General features: G+C 40.9%; 1 protein-coding gene across 1 annotated transcript in view; it reads right to left on the reverse strand.

Annotated features, from left to right (window-relative positions):
* Positions 1 to 17,867, reverse strand: part of WASL (WASP like actin nucleation promoting factor) — a 49,635-nt gene extending 31,768 nt beyond the window's left edge. Inside the window, exon 1 of the mRNA XM_065664244.1 lies at positions 17,415 to 17,867. Within this exon, the coding sequence (XP_065520316.1) occupies positions 17,415 to 17,534 (120 nt within the window). The 5' untranslated portion in view covers positions 17,535 to 17,867. The remainder of the gene's footprint in view (positions 1 to 17,414) is intronic.
* Positions 17,868 to 18,032: the final 165 nt, after the last annotated feature.

Consider the following 18,032-nt stretch of genomic DNA (forward strand, 5'->3'; position numbering starts at 1 on the left):
AACACAGAGACCAAAACATTTAAGGGATCAAGAGACCAAAAATTGAAAAAAAAAACAAAAAAAAACAAACCCTAAATATTAATACCTAAGAACAGATTCCCTGCCTTGTTCTGATCAGCACACAAGTCGGCTACAGCATCCTCACTGAGGATTCTGTAATGATATGGTGTGGAGAAGGTACCCATGATCATTAATTGATGTTACAACTACAACAAAAGAAGGGATGAAACAAGGGACTGCTGTTTAAGAAATCTAAACTATAAAACTGCTTGTCCAGACTTGAGTCTGCAGTTGTCTAACTAAGTGATCCTTCACTCCTAATCCTGTCAGCCCATTACACAGCTCACATTCTCCTGAGTGACTTCAGATCCCAGTTCATTTACATTTCCAGTACGTCCCAGAACTACACAGTTCAGCTAGAGCTGGCCAACCCTTTTTCAAACACTTGCTGCTAAACTGTGGATCACAGCAGACCAACAATTAAGATGTGGGTAAACAGCATAGCATATAAAACCAAATCAAACGGCACATGATTAAGAGAGATGTTTTTATCAAAGAATATTTTTAAATCCTCCAACCTCAGTTCAGACAACACATGCAAGACTTCAGCCTTGCAGATATGACATAACCATAACCACAAGCATGCTCCAGATGATAATATTCTAAGCCACCCCGTTTTAGCAGATCATTTACCAAATGACATACACAACCTGGGGCTTCCACTGATGAACAAGCTGAACACTGTCACTTCCTGTTTACCTACACAGCATCATTAAGAGCTTACTCAGCTGCATCTCACTGCTAAAGGCAGCTGAAATCTTGGCTGGCCAGAAAGCAGCAGACACATGACAAAACACAGTTGGTTATTTGTGTTCCGTTGTTAAAGTTACACATTTGGCTACTTTCAGAACAACAGAAAGCGTGCTGTGCACAGGCTGTCTGCAAATTTGTCACTGTCCTACTGCCATGGAGCAAAACTCTCACTACAGAAGAAAGACATTTTGTCTTGCAGTTCCACCCCCAGCCCTGCCTCCCCTGGCACTGAGAATCAAGGTGTCAAAGACTACTCATTTCCAAATCTCAGGGAACTTTCAGATGAAATGTTAAAGTCTACCTTTTGATTTTCAGCCATTGTAAATTAATCAAGATTCCCAAGACTAGGATGACCTTTACACAAATAAAGCACTGTGCAGGTACGTAGATTAACCAGTTCTCAGAACTATGCTTCAGTCATACACAGAAATTGCAGATTGATGTTTCAAGCCATACATATTCAAGGTAAGAATGAGGCATTTCACGCAACCGATGGGCTAAAGTTGGAGCTTGAATGTGTCCTGTTTTGTTCTACTGCCTATTCAGCTATAAGGGAAACCAGCTCCTTTGACTCAACGCAATCTTCCCTTCCACTAGCAAGCTATTGCCTAAAGAGTTAAAGAGTTATTGCACTAAAGAGTTAAACTCACAGTAGTTCTTTATAGACACACTTAATGGTGTATGTATCACATTCACAAGTAAAAATCTTCAGAACAACAGTTAAATTGATTAAAGAAAGGATATGAAGCATAAGCCTCAGGAATTCCTGAATTACCCCAGCTCTGGAACATTCATTAATGAGCCCCTGAAAATGCTATTTAGCATCTACTGGTATTCCCAGGTCCAGATTAAAAAAAAAAAAAAAAAAAAAAAAAAATAGTATTAGCTTTGCAATGGTGAGGTTTAGGTGAATTTTTCTTATGACCTTTACACTTGAGGACAAAAAATAATATGGAGTTTTGACTTCAGATATTTAGAGAACACTGAAATAAAACACTTTAAATTGTTTTAAAAGAAAAAACTCTTAACAGAAAACATTAACTTCTTGCCAACATAAAACAAAGAACCCCTTCAAAATATCAACAAATTGGAGAAAAGGCTATTAGAAGTAAAACCTCTTTGAATAATAGCCAGCAACTGGTCTCGCAATTGTGTATACAACTTGTGTCCTCGCCCTGTAGACTCAATCCACTTACATAAAGGTACTTAGAGATGTAACCCCCCCCCCCCATCACACTTTCACTGTGCCACAACTCAACATGCTTTAATTCCTCCCTCAGCAGTTCATGTTGGACCAGAACAATTATGATAATTGAAGTCAGATATAAGGAAACATAACTGTGTATAATTTTTTTTTTAATACCAACAGCTGAGTCTGCTATGAATGAAGTTATTCCCAATTATAAGTCTTAAAAAACAGACATACCATAGGAAAAAATAGCATGATGATCTACTAGTTACATGATCCCTGGGTATATCCAAAATTCATTCCAGGGATACAACACTAAAAGCTCTTTGAGGGTAGATATACCCGAATAGTGAAAGCATCAGCTGAATGTTTGGGAGTCTGCTATTTTTTATTTAGTTTTGGATGATGTTTGCATTTATTTCTCCCCCGTGCCTTAGCTTCCTCATCTGTAATATGGAGATACAGACCTCTACCTCTGTAATATGCTTTGAGAACTACTGATAAATCAAAAATAAGAGAAAATTATGCTGCCACAAACAGAAATGTATTATTTTGGGAGGAGGGGATAGGAGGTGTCTACATTATCTTCTCTGCTAACAGCCAAGGTTAAAAACTGCCTAACTTCTGTATCACTAGTGTTAGTTTTCTCCCCAGTGCGTGAACATTAAATAATACCTGATAGCCTGTTAACTGTTTTAGATATAGAAGCTGAAATATATTCTTTTACCATGAGTGATGTCCCTTGAGTAAACTGACATTTATTCCAGCTAACAGCTACAACTGTCACTGTCAGTACAGGTTCCTTTGTGGGTCCAAAGCACTGCATTTATCAAGGCACTGTGGAGGTCAAAAGCCACATAAATCCACCCATGTGTAAACAAACTTTAAAAGCTTGGAAGCAGTGTCACAGAATGGTGATCTGACCTGGCCAATTCTATGCAAATCTCAGGCTTAAGTTAAGTCACCTATTTCCAGACAAACCACAGCTGTAAATTCTTTTAGCAAATTTACCAATGCCTTTGTAAGTCACCATTACACATGTTTAGCATTTGATTGTTAAGATGGAAGAATAAAGAGTACAAGGCACGTAATTCAAAACTTAATGGCAAAAGGAAAATTATTTTTTATGGAAAAAAAGTAATTTCCCACCCACCTGGCACTTCTCAGTGGTCTCTTCCAGGATAACCCTGACCCCTGAGCAACAAAACCCCATTAAGTCTTAGTACATAAGGATCAAGAAAATCATCCTAGCACTCTATTCCTACTTCTGACCCAGCCCTTCAGTAAGGGCAATTGTCCTCATACTTCAAGGTTCTTTTACAAAGGATTAATGGGAAAGCTCCTTCCTTGAAGCCAAAATTCTTCTTCTGCAGCTCCATAAAGAGACAGAATGTTACTTATCACAGCGTTGCCTGTTCTCCTGGGCACAACAGAAACAGCAGAAACGGTAAAATAATCTACTCATTTAAAGTGTTTGTTTATACAACCAAAAAATTTCTGAAAAAACGCAGCACCGTGTATTTTTCCTCCACACTCAACACTTGGCATCCATGTCCAGTCACCAGTTTCCAGTATATACCCCACAACAGTTATTTTTTTCCTGCAGTGCAGAGCTGGTTGTACAACTTCACACAGCAGTTCTAATGAGGAACCACACACAGAAGTGAGGAACAGAGGCAGTTGGCACTCTATCTTTTATACTTAAATATTGATATGTTTGGATGGGGCGGAACAAAAGCATCCCCACCAAAGATTATTATCTCTCTAGTACTGCTGTGTTCCTGTTCATAATTTGTGAACATCGTGTAACAGCAGTAACAGATACTCTACATGAGAAGTTAAGAGTGCATACCAGCCTGCACTTACAGATAATATAAAAATTACTTCACCCTACTTACAATAGTACCGAAGTAGCACTAGATCTTGGGTTAGCAACAAAACTTGCAATTAAGAAAAGTCAGTATGTATTAGATCAGTACAGGATTTCAGAACCCACAAAGTCACACCAATATTATTTTAACATGAACACAGTAGTTCAGATATTTTAAAACCTTTTAGGACAAAAAGTATTTCTTTAAAAAAACATTTAGACGAAATATTAGGTCTGAAACTGACCTTCACTCTTTCTGGTGAATACGGTCTGAATTAAATACAGCAAGATGAACCAAAATAATAAGTTTAATGAAAAAGATGTTAAGATAGCTTTGCTTTTGATCCCAGTGAAAATTAAATACTAATCCAAATCAATTTCAATTGCACTGGCAGTCTAATCAGTCAGTATCATTACCCTAATCAATAGTTAGATTTGAAGCATTATATGCTTCAGTTCCTGAACTACTTTTCTGCAAGTCTCAGTCTGTTCTGGAGCTGACAATGAAGCTAACACACCCTGTGTCACGGGCTCTTGCTACTTAGGAGAACTGGCAACAGCCTTACTGTCAGGTCAAGTGTTTGTCACTTAGCTGAAAACCTCCACTTACGCAATGATAAGTTACAGCGCTTTTATGACAGCATAAAGACAGCAGGTACATTGTTACACTACACTAACAGAATGAAAATGTTCATTAATACCGGCTGTAACCTTTAAACAGAAAGGAAAAACAAAAGGTTATTAATGACATACTGATTAATTGTTTCAGAAGCATAACACCTTGGTAATGAAATATTCTTCCATAAGGGCATTGATCTAATTTAAACCCCAATGACTAAAAGAAGGTACCCCTTGTAAACACTAGGAGTTACATGTTTTGTATGAATACTTTCTTCGTGATCAGCTAACTACACCAACTGCTCTGACCACCTGCACAGTCTCAGTCTGTTAACACAGCAACAGCAAGTTCTTGATGTTGTGAGTATATGAAAGATAACCTGAGTCCCAGGAGCGTACATTTTAGAGAAAACAGGCTGATTACCTGATTAACAGTGCAAGAAAAATAACACCCTACTCAAAAGACTTTATATGAGTATAGAAACATATATCTCTTCCAGTCGCCTGGAAAAACTAATCACAGGAATGGGACCTACTTAACCGCAATGCATTAATAGGTTGCTAGAGGTTAGCAAGGTATATTTTATGAACATCAGATTAAAGTCTGTATAACAGGGTCCTCCAAAGATCTAGGGATTGTTTGTCAGAAACTTCAGTACTGGGATGATCTTCCTATAGGAACATGGAAGGGGTTGGGAGAAAGTGTGGCAGTAACACAGCGAGACCTCAAGCAAGCCTGGGCAGGGAAGGAGGAGAAGAAGTAATCTTGGATTTCTTGGTAGTCCAGAATCCACTCCTGGGCACATACAATATTTACAGAAGGTGAAACAGGTCTACAGAATGGATTGAAAGGCTAGCCAGCTTCACTGATGAAAGCGTCCTGTAGAACATTTGTATTCAAAAGTACATCCTTCAGAAGAAGGCCTCTGCCATCCACCATGTGATGTGCAGTATGATACTGAACTCGTTTTATACTAGCTGATGTGGAACTAAGATCTCCAAGCCTGCTAATCCCCACATAAAAGCTTCAGTTCTACAACAAACACTATAGTTCCCTGAAGAATCCCAGAGTCAAAAAGCTGCCATCAATCACCTCATTTCAGGACCAGGTTACTCTGACAAACGAAGGCTCCATGCTAACACTTCAACAAAGTGTCCAAAGCATCTGAAGTTAAAGACCAGCCCTGATGATCTGTGGCAGATATCCTTATTTATGGCTGGTTTGTTTATTCGGAACAAGCCAACTATGTAACACCATTTGCTAATTAGGACTTGCATCACAGTGACATTGTCTGTATGGGGTGATCTCGGAGAAGTTATTTCCAATGATACGGATATTGGCACTATATCATTTCATTGCTAGAGCAATTACTGAAGCCAGAACTGGCATTCAAGTCACCATTCTGAAATTAAGGCTAAAAGCACTCAACTTCTAAATCCATGATGGATTGCTATCTCCCCTCTGCTCTGAAGCAAAAACTACCTGCTGTGGGAGAAGCACACATGTACAGCACCAAGTATCACTAGGGGTCCAGTTCCTGACAGTGCTGATTTATGAAAGCTGATATTGGAAAAAAAAATATGGCTTGAGGCAGAAAAGGAAATCAAAAGACACTACAGTGGGGAAAAAACAAAAACTTCAGGGAAGTGTCTACAGAACCAAGACATCCCAGACAGAACCAATGATTAAGGTGAGACACCAGAACAGTGAGAGTATTTGATGGTTAAACTACCGTAAATTATCCTACTTCACACCCTAGAATTGTCACTGGAGCTGAAGTGGGAAACAAATTGTTGCATCTGAACTGACAGAAAAATGCTAAAACACTCCAAAATGCAGCTGCAGGGAGGATTTCAAGAGACCTCAACACATCCCTTGAGTTTCTGAAGACACACAAAACTTTCCTTATACTACTAACAATTTACTCATCACAAAAGAAAGCTCCAGACAGGAACTCCTTTTCTTGGTAGGCCAGTGCTCTGTAATCAAGAAGTACAGTAAGTGAAAAGCAGCAGCCCTTAAGGTCACCCCTGCTGTACCTAATGCAGTCTGTTAGAAGCATGGCTACAAGTTTCCTTACCAGAAAGCAACATTTTATTTTTTTTTTATCCCTCTTGAAATCAGAGAAGAGGATCAGGAACCTTTTGAGCTCACGTTCACAACATCAGTATCAGATACACTTGATAATTTGTCCACTGCACTAGGTTGTTATGCACACAAGCACACTTTCATCTGCTGGAAACTTCTAGTCACCTGCATTTTCTCAGGCTTCCAAAAGCAATTTCTAGGAGCAGAGACAAGACTGAATTTTGTTGCTGGCAGGAAACCCAGGTTTGACTCCAGCTTGATGTCAAAGAGGACAGTTATGAGAACAGGAGCAGAGCTGACCCTTATCCAGTGAGGTACCACTGACAATGCTAGAACAGGTAGTTCACTTCTGCCACCCCATCCTTTTGTCTTCTGGCAACTTTCACTGGTTGTGCTAATATTAGTAACTAGAACCAGGGACACTCTGTGGATGCGATGGCAAGTGGTATAGCAAGTGGTGCAGCAAGTGATGCAGCAGAATGCACATCTGCACAGAGGAACTCCCTCTCTCCTCCCAACACAAAACAAATTGGGTGAGGATGGCCCTACCCATTTCGCCTATTAGGAACTGTGTTTACACCATTCTACTCCCAAAACCATGCTCAGTAAGTTGGGTCAGTACAAGCTAGCCAGGAAGTATGCCAACAAATTAAACACCATGGACAGCCACAGAACAGTGCATGAGTTCACGCTACTGCCCTACTTAAGTTTGTTAGCGCCAATATGTTAGCACAGACCAGAGGAGAGAGAAAGAACAATATGCATCCTTCTTTCACTAAACTTCAATATACCCTGGGCGTGTACCTCATGTTTTGAGCCTGTCAGTTCTGGTTATCAGAAACAAACAGAGGGCAGAGGAACAGACAGGATTTGTTGCTTACAGGCAGCAAAAGCCAGAAAAGTTCAAAGACTGCTAAGGAAAAGTCTCAATGAAGAACTGTAGCACTGAAAGAGAGAGAACTCATAAATGACATTAAAAGATGAACTGAAAAACATGACATGGAGTAAGATCTACATCTCTTAGAGAAACATTTAGCGCTAAATCCATCTCCTTCCATCCTATCAAACCAAAACATAGTGCATTATAATTGTAGACATGTGGACTAAGGAAGGGAAGGGCATGCTCTGAGCAGACATACAGATGTAATAGCAGCCTCTCAAGTATCTAAATATTGGCACCTGACTATGATATGGGCAAATCTCTCAAAGACAAAACTAAATTTTTTTTTTTTTTTAATTAAGTGGTTTGTTGAATCACCACTGAGTTCCAGAGATCAAGTGCAACCAACATGCTCTGCTGCAATGACACTTTAAAACCTTGTATAGTTTTATAGTTACAGCTATACAAACTGAGAATACCACTAACAGTGCAGTGTAACACTTAAAGAGGCCAACACTGCTCAAGAAAGGTCAAAGTGACAACACCTATTGTATGGCTAAAACATACTGGTTTATATAAAACTGCACACAAAATTAAGGCCCAAACCCAGTAGTTTTTAAAAATTGTTAATTGCAGGTTACTAAAAACAAATGCATAATGCATAAATACATAATTCTGTGTGCCCAGTTATAAAATGCATTTCATACCTGAGATACTCAAACTAAAGGTAAATAAAGAAAAAACAGCTCTGCATTTTATTCATCAGAAACTACTGCTTCCTTCTTTGCAAAACACAAGGGGAAGCTTTTGCCTGTGGTATTGCACAGAACACATACCACTACAGGATGTTCATAGTTTTCTTCCTCTTTCCAGCTGACCACAAAAATTGAGCACAGTTTTACAGAGAGGAGCTTATTTGGATGCTTTTGTGTGCGTTTAGTGTTATAAGCCAAGTGATGTTTCTATTTGCTTTGGCTGACTTAGGGGGAGTAAAGGAAAAAAATGTCTACTTACAGAGAATGACCACAACTTAGCTGTGCTCATAGAGGGCTGTCACATGGTTAGAGGAGCAGGAAATAACTTACAGTTCACCCAAAGCAGGACTAAGCAATTCTGCGGTTTTGAGCCTGATCTGAGCCTGTAGAGCTGCTGAAGCTGTATCTTCCTGTATACAGTTTCTTAATATAGCAGCTTACAAACTGGAGAGTCTGGTGCTTCCATGAGAAGCAGTGGAGGGAGAAGAGGGTGGCAAGAAGCCCAATAAGTATCATACTCTGGTTTTTACTTCCCTCTTGCTTATCCACCAAGAGTTCTTTTTTATAGCAACATTAACAATAACTTTAGGCCAGAGAGGATGAGATAGGAGAGAAATGTCTGAAGGCCGTATCTCAGGCTCAAGTGCACCCTATGTATCCAGCAGCAAACGGCTAGCATAGAGACTCTCTCCTCTCTTTGTGCAATGCTCCATTGCATTAAAAGAATACAAATCATGACTAGCCCAGCACTGGATGCAGATAGGACTACCTGTCCCATGAGACACAAAGTTCATCAGCAAGAACAAAGCACCTGTAGAACTAGGAAGTAGTGGAGTAAGGGAGCAGAGGGGATAATGTTGAGGAGAAGAGACACTTCTACCTGGAGATTCTTGTGCTGATTACAGATGCAGGGACTGAAGGGAGAAAGGAAGAACCTGTAAGCCTTTGAGGTACAACGGTAAAAGAGGAAATAAGGGCAGGAAACTTGGGTTTGGTTTTGTTGTTTTTTTTTTTAAAGTGTGATAAAAAAGTGCAAGGAGACCCTGATGAAAGCTGAGACACAAGAATTTGAGGACAGTGGCTAAATTGATTCCTAGAATATCATTACCAACTTCACAGTAATCTGCTGTATAAAAATCTGAAAGCTTTATTTTCTACACAGAAACCAAAATTAAGTCAGTAAATTACAACATAGTATGTTTTATAACAGAAGAATGTTGTAAATAATCTCTTACTTTTATCCCAAACATAAAAGATATTACAACAAATTAATACTAATTTCTCTCCTTAGCCACAAATCACATACAGATAAATCTCTTGGCTGTTACCTTGAGAGGTGAGAAAGCATTTCTAATTTAGTGTCAAATTCCCAGATTCAAATATTCTTGTTCTTCAGCTAAGACAGCAAGACAAGTACTTTCAGCTAACTTTCAGGAAACACATCACAGATAACACTTGAAGTAAACACATTTTTTAAAAGGGCTTACAATCTTAAAGGCAAGAGTTACCTTTCAGAGTTCAAATAATGAAATACAGTTTTCTTAGATTCTCAAAGAGGAGAAAGACACGTTTTCTTTCGTTAGGTCAGTGTTTCTCAAATTGCAGGCACAGTATCCCTACATACAAAATACTTTTGGTGAGCACAGATATATTCCCGTACAAGATTCATGATGCATAGTGGCTAATTAACAAGGATAGATAAAGGCAAAATAACACATTCACTTTGAACGGAAATTAGATGAATGCAGAGGAATTCTGAATGACACAAATTTCTAAATTGGAAAATGGTGTGTGAAACCACCTCACAACCTCACAAAAATGGAAACATGACCCTGATGAGCAAGCCTTAACGTGATCTTTCAGTTTTAAACTAGACATACCAGAGAACTTGAAAATGCATTAACAGTTTCCCAGAAAATGCAAAAGAAAAAACAAACAAACAAACAAAAAAAAAAAAACAAACAAACCCCAAAACAAAAAGAAAACTGTCTTAGAGTGAGGATTTTAAGGATAGCCAAATAAACAGTTCAGGGAAAACAGTCTAACCAAGTTTGGGATACATATATGAAAACAAGTGTCTTAAGGTGAGCTGTAATCTGCAGATCTGCTGGTATGTTGTGGAACTCTGCAGCAAGTTTCCTTGCCAGCAATGATCTTCTCCTCAGAACATTAAGTCTACAGGAACAGAGTAGTTCATGTAATTAACTTCTTCCAGAATCATATATTCTTAACACACACATTTTAATTTGAGATGCCTAATGTATGATGTCATTCATTACACAAACATGAAGAGGTATCAGGAAAATTGTCTAATTCACAGGTTGTTTAATATACACTACTGAATCTGAATGAAGCAACTGAGCAGCTTTCTAAGAAAGTGTCCCTATGATTGCTTGCATTACATCTCTTCTTTTTCCATTTTGCCCTTCTAGTGCACCGCTCCCGTCATGTGAAGATTACAGCACACTTCAGGATCTTCCGATTTAACTGCAACTTGTCCCTAAAGGTAAGTGCACACCTACAGTGACCATTTTATTGGTTATCCAGGCATAAACAACACGTCTGGAAGCCACAGAAGTTAGTGTAGCAGTGTACCCAAGCAAATACCTTGAGAAACAGAACTATTTTGGAGTGTATCTGCATCATGTCCCAGTAGAGTGGTCTGTTTAAAAGCACCATGGAGACGCACTTCTGGTTCCACTAAATCCGTTTTATATGATTTACTGTTACAAGGAAAACAAACCGGACAACAAAAAAATCCCTTTCTGCCCAAGTAATGCATAACACCAACCCTTCTTGAGGAAATTGTACCCTAACCTACCAATAAGCAACTCTGTCTAGTACCCATGACACATTTTTGTTACTTGCTATATTTTATTATCAGGCTATTAGGTCATGAAACCATAAGTCTCCTGCACTATACCAAATTTTACTTCTGTACTGCAAAGATTCCTCAAGAGATCAGCCTATGAAGCACGCTCACTGGAAGAGAGGACACCACAAATCTTACCACATGGCCTTAACTGAAGAGCAAATTTTCTCAGAGAAACTGAGCACTTCAAAGCTAACTAAACCTCATCTCCATGCAGATACCTCTGCCTGCAAAAGGTCAGTGAAAGAATCAAGACTTTTGGTTAATAAACTACTGCAAAGCTCCTAGATGACACTCATCATATGCAGATCACTTCAGTGCTTCACTCTACCTACTGAAGCACTGAAGTAGACAGAGGCTGCCAGCGGCAACTGCTGCCATGGCTGTCACCCACAGTCCCTACTCACCAAAGACAGCCGTAAATAGTTCTTAATTCTGCTACTACTATAGACACTAACAGCAGACCAGTAAGGGTCATAAGTTTTACAGAAAAGTCAGGTTAAGGTTTTTTTTCAGGCAGAAATACCAGTACTCCTCCTGAAGAAGATATCTGAGATCTAAAGTTACAGCATTCTCCATTATAATTTTTTTACCCTGAAACTGCACGGTATAATATTGATCTTAAACACCCCACTTGTTTCAAATTAGGCTTATACTAAACCCTTGAGAACCCCAGAATAAATATTCACAGAGGAAACATTCTAGGGGTAACAGATTCAAATCAATATTTATGATCAGATAATGCAGAGAAATCACAGCAATTCTTCACTAAAAGAAGAACAAATTTATGTCTTTGCATTTACATATTTGCATGAAATAGTAAACTCAAACTTTATCTTCTGACAAGAAGCTACCTCTTCCTTAGGTGTTTTCCTAGACAAGTGGTATCTGGACATCTTGGTGGAAATCTTGTAGTCAAAACACAACTGTTCATCTGAATCCTGCATTAAAACTGCACTCTTCTAAATTCCTCCACCTGATTCTTAGCTGTGAAGAGCTGGTAAGTTACAACACAACAGCTTGTGACTACAAATTGTTTTCATCCTGTTACTTCTGTACACTACAGGATTCCAGAGCACTTTATCAGGAGCATGAGTGGTATACTTGAGCAGCTGATGAACCACAGAGATCCTAAAAGGATTTTGGCATTTGACTACCTCCAAAACGGAGGAAAATAAATAATAAAAAAAAAAAATCTACAAAGAAGCTCAGAAAAGAATGTAAGAGTGTTGAAGCCTTAACAGACTGAGGTTCTTGTTCCAGGCCTGTACTACTAGATCACATTCTCCTTAGAAACACATAACACTCCATAAGAGAGATATACAGACACTGAAATTTGTAGTAGGACTCACCTTGCATGTCAAGACATAAACACATGTGTCTAGCACATGAGCTACAAGCAGAGTCAGGAGAGATGTAACCACTACAGTCACTGAAGCAAAGACAGAAAATCAACTAATAATTGTCTTAATCTTAAAGTAAACTGAACAGATTTATATAACAGCCCGTGATGTCTACGGACAATGATGGGATTTTTAACACCTAAACTTCAGTCTCTTACTCCTGAACTGAATCCACACTTTATGAATTGATGCTTTGTCTCAAACACTAACAGCTACAAGATGCAATGCTTTGTAGAGCACTCACATGAGGTCTAAAAACATTTCTCACCCATGGGTGAATAATCTGTTTACAGTGTATCTTAGCTTGTGCTGTAATTACCTTATCTTAATAGCAAGTTGTGAGGAAAACAAGCAAGAGAAACTCTTTGTAAGTAACTCTACTGTAGATATATGGAGACAATTTGAGGATGATGGCTAAGCTACTTGCTCTGAAGAGTCTGACCTGATCCATTCCTGTGAAAATCAGTTTTGTAGGCACAGCTCTGGTTCAAAGGAACTGCCAAAACCCAATGTAATTCCCTCCAGAAGGGAAGATTATTGCTGATATTGTTTAGAGAAGTGATGCCAGTGGATACTAGTCAGGCATCTGAAGATGTTACGTGTCTTTTGATAGAACAGGATGGTCCTCCGAAGAAATCTAGGCCTAACTCTCAATATTCTTCTGTTCCACAAGACCCAATCCTTTACACTTCTTCATTTGATTTTCATTTTAAAATACACGTAGCGATGAGATAACTACCACTGAACTGATGAGTCAGTTATCCCTATCTGTTCAAGGGATGACTCCTTTCCAACCTACAATCTCAACGTTTTTGGGAAATACAGCCTGCAGCACAAACTCAAACCAACTGGCTCTTTTCAGCCTCATGAAGCTGCCTGTTACTCAGACCTGCAGTCTGCCTTCAAATCTTAGTTCATGCTGTTTTCATACACACAAGTAATCTTCCAAGTCCTTTTTTGATAAAACCTTTAAATCTTATTGAGAGCTGTAACTGCCATTCTGGTTTTTATTTTGTTTTATCTCAACTATTACTCTAATTTGTTCTTTGTCTTTGACATAGCTTATTCTGGTCACATGCACTCTAAAAGCAGCCAAAAGAGTTTTCGTAGTTCACTTCTGTTTTTGCATTCTACATGTTTTTGCATTTTAACACGTCCTGTTTACCATATAAACCATGGCAAGATCTTACAAATAACAGCCTATTCCTAGCCTTATTCATTACACCTTATCCAAGTGTTGAGTCCCACTTCCCAGCAGTATAAAATACTCCATTACCTATCTCTAATGCTATCAAGTACACACTTATCATGTTTTCTTTCCTCAGGCCTCACACACATAAAAAATTATTTCTACAGAATAAACTAGTTTTTCATCAATGACATTACTGACCAATATTAATCACACAAATTATAAAAGTAGCTTCTTTAGTAAAAAAATATTAATGAGAAACCTAGTATTAGCTTTTCCTTACAAAATCCATTTTTTCAGACAAAATTAAAGTGACTGATTTATAACCAAGCAGACTTAAGCAAAACCTTCCAAGTTTGGCATGACCACAGAAATATTTCATTAATATGCCCAAAAGTAACCTCATAGCTCACCTTAGCATAAGTTTACATGGACTTTTATTTCCACATTATGATAAAAAATAGTTATGGAAAAATTTCTACAGATCATGAACTTTACACCTGACCTAGATAACAAATGTTATAGATCTGAATGAAAATTAAGTTTCATGCCTAAGCAACAATGAAAGTCCTAATGGACTACCTTATGCTGGACACCTACTGCAAGCAGTTCTATATCTGGATTCACATTTCAACCAAATTAACTGTAGCTGCAGCTGGGACTATTAGCCAATGGCTTGGTTTTGAAAACCTGATCTGTCATGGACAAAGGTATTTTAACGGCTTATAGATTCAGATAAGCATTTCACAGCTCAGCAAGTAGGGGAAAAAAAAAAGGGGGTAGTGAAAAAAAGTGCTAGTAACCTTCTGTATGTTCTGTATCTACACTTGTGAGTGAGATTATCTCACTTGCTAGTGAGATTCCCAAAGTATCAGTAGTAGTCCAGAAAATGGTACCAGTCTCAACAACACACACAGAGCGATGGCTCTTCACCACTTCCCCCCCTCCCAGGTAATTTTTTTGTTTACCAGTCATCATTACTCAAGATGCCATTGAAATTATGTCAGTATTGGAGTTCATAGGTTGTGAGTACTCAATCAAAATTAACCTACTTGATAAATTCCTTTGCTTTTGCATAGAACAAAAACTGAGTAGTTGAATTCTCAACGTTATTTTAAAGTAGCTGCCTTGTTATCAGTCAAAAACAGCGTCAAAGAATGCTGAAATAAATCAGGTCCAGAATGCCACATGCTTTCCCAACCAAACCTGTGAGGACTGATACCAGCACTACGCCTTCCATAAGAGAGCTATAAATTATTACTACAAAAGGAGTATGTAGGATCATAGTTTAACGTCTCAACTGTTCTTCTGGCGTTCATTTCACTAGTGATCTAAACAACACATTAAATCAAACATAACCTAAAATTATGCTGACATGGCAGATGCACATCACATCCAGCAGTATATCCATGCCTTACTTGGGCAGAAACAACACCCCTAACAGTCAGGTAGCACAGACAATTCAACTGATGGGGAACCAAGCTCGCACATCCTATGAAACTCACAAGATTTTCCTTTCTTAAAAAGTAGCATTTACAGTCTGAAGTTTCATTAATTAATAATTCAAACATAGATATTAAGAGATCAAATACCATATACATTACTGCACAAAGGCATTTATCAGCATAGCATGCCAACACTGAGTCAGGCTAGATGGTAAAGTACTACTGGGCTCTGACAGGCAGATACTGTAAACTCACATTAGACAGCCAAAGCTGTTCCCATCTCCAGATGCCCACTTGACTTCTCAGACAGAGGTTGCCCTCCAAGGGACAGAGATATTCAGCCTGTTCAGGATTAGTTTCTGAACTGTCACCATTTCTGGCTCATGTCACAATAAGGCAAAAAAGTCTGGTTAAATACCTCTAGAGCTTCAAACTGAAGTCCTCAAGATTTAGTAGAGACCCTCAATACAGTAAGATGAGCCTACGCTTAACCTAGAGAGCATACAGAGCTGGGAGGAAAGGAGACGAGAATGGGCCACAACTAGAATAACCTCAATTGGTATATCACACAACTTTCAGCGTAACCCACCGGAATGTGTAGTTTCAAGTAAAATACAAAGCAAGTCATGTCTGTGAAGCTGTCACAGATTGCATGACACCAAGATACTGTGAAGATATTTACCTCCAAAGTCTGCTTTCAACATGCTATTTATGCAGAAAAGTTGAGAACTTGAGTAGGTGAGTGTTACAGACGAGCGTAACAAACCCGACAAGCGTGGTCACTTGACAAGAAAATCTAAGTTGTAGAAAAACAAACTGGAAATGAACTTATACAAATTCATGGAATATTTTTTAAATTTAGAGAAAAGCTTTTTAGGTTTTTTCGGAAAATAAGCTAAACATACGAAATGTGTGCTTGAAAGTAGATCAATTACTTGAAGGTGTTTTTTTACAAAATATTACTTTTCAAAACACAGGTTTTTCAGTCACACCTTCTGACCCATTTAACTTAAGTTACTGTAACAGCATCTTAGTTAACCCATCCCAGTGTAAATATCGCCTACTTCCTGTTCAGTTACTACATCTTATGTTTTCCTTGTGACAGTCAGTTTGACCAACAATACCATTTCAAAGTCCAAAGCGTTGTGTGGAACCACTGTGCATGCATCCTGCTTTCTATCACAATTTCAAGTTCATGCAATACTGTTCATAACATTACAGTAAGATGCACAGCACCTAACATAGTATGCTAGGTGTTGGACACAAAGTAGCAGAAGACATCCAGGTAACATTATTTTCAATGGCTTCCAAATGGTTATTTTTATTTTTCTTAAGCATTTTCTTTATCACTTTTTCAAAACTGCAATTTTTCTAAAAGCTGCTTTTCTAAAGAAAGTGATTTACTTTTGAAGCCTTCAAGTAGTTCTTTAATACAGAGAATATATAGAGTTCTATACTAACATGCAAGAAGGTATTCTGTAAACGAAGAACGTGCTAAGTAACACGTCTGCTACAAGGCTTTTTCTTTTAATCGCCTGCTGCATATACACATATAAACAGGGAAAGGTGCAGTATCTGAGTTGCATTTGAGTACGGGAACTTTTCGTTTAGGCCAGAAAAAGTACAAACTAAATTCAAGGCAGGCCTAGCACTGATAGGAGCCTCCCTACAACTTCGTCAGCACTGCTTTGTTGTACCGCAGGTGCACCTGGGGTTCGTCAAGCAACTGAACTTTTGCCACAGAGCCCCGCGGCTGCTCCTCGCTGGCCGGTTACTCCTGCAGAGCCCGTGGCAGCTGCAGGGCAGGGGCGAGCCCCACAGGCCGCCCCCGGGAGCTCAATGCCTACGGACGGGGCAGCGAGGAAGGACGGAGTCCACACCGGCGGTCCCGGGACCTCCCCGGTGCACACGGCTCCAGCCGGGACCAGCACAGGGAACGGGGCGAAGCCGGGCCCAGCGCCGGCCGAAGGGCCCCGCCACCCGCGCTGCTGGCCGCGGTCCCCGCCATTCATTGCCCCCGGCATCCCACTCCACTTCCACCGCCCAGCGAGCTGTGGACGAGGCGGGTGGGTAACGAGGCCTGCGGAGGCCGCCCCGCTCGCGGGCGGCGGGACGGAGACAGCGGAGCGGCCGGGTAGGCTGAAACTTCCGCAGCCCTCAACTTCCCGTCCTCACACGCCCCCCGCCTGCGGCGGGCCCCCGCTCGCGAGGTGGGGATGCGCTCGGGGTCTTTGGGCCGGGAGCACCACGGGCTGCCCCCTCCGCTGCGTCCCCCCCTGGCCGGGACTCACCACGCATTTCTTGCCGAGGAAGCCGAACAGGCTCTCATTCTCCTGAGGGGTGAGCAGCAGGGACCCCACATTAGTGACCCGCCGCGGCTGCGGGGGCTGCTGCTGCGGGTTGCCGCTCATGGCCGGGGCCGGCCCGGCGCTGCCCTCGCCGCCCTGCGACCGTTGGCGCCCGCGGCCCCCTCCTCCTCCTCCTCCTCCTCTGCCGCCGCGGCCTCACAGCAGCCGCATCGCGGAGCCTCCCTCTCGGGGCCGCGGAAGGAGGGAGATGGAGAGGGACGGCGGGGCCTCGGCCGGACTGCCGGCGGGGCGGCGCTCCGCGGAGGGGGCCAGCCGCGCCGGTGCCGCTCCGCGCCGACGGCCGATCGCACCCGCCCCTCCGAGCGGCGCTAAACTTCCAACTCCGGCCCGGCTCCGGCCGCCGCACGATCCAACATGGCAGCGGGGGCGGGCGAGACCACAGCGCGCGGCTGCCAGAGGGGAGGCCGACGAGCGCGCGGCTGCCGCGACCATGCGCCGTGCTGCGGGGGGGTGCCGCCTTCCGCTGCAGCCCCGCCCGCCCGCGCCCTCCGCTGAGTACCTGCCAGGCCGGGCTGGTGGTTGCTGGCGGAGGCGGGCAGC

This window comes from Lathamus discolor, chromosome 1, assembly GCF_037157495.1.
Source record: "Lathamus discolor isolate bLatDis1 chromosome 1, bLatDis1.hap1, whole genome shotgun sequence".
In the NCBI taxonomy this organism is placed as follows: domain Eukaryota; kingdom Metazoa; phylum Chordata; class Aves; order Psittaciformes; family Psittacidae; genus Lathamus; species Lathamus discolor.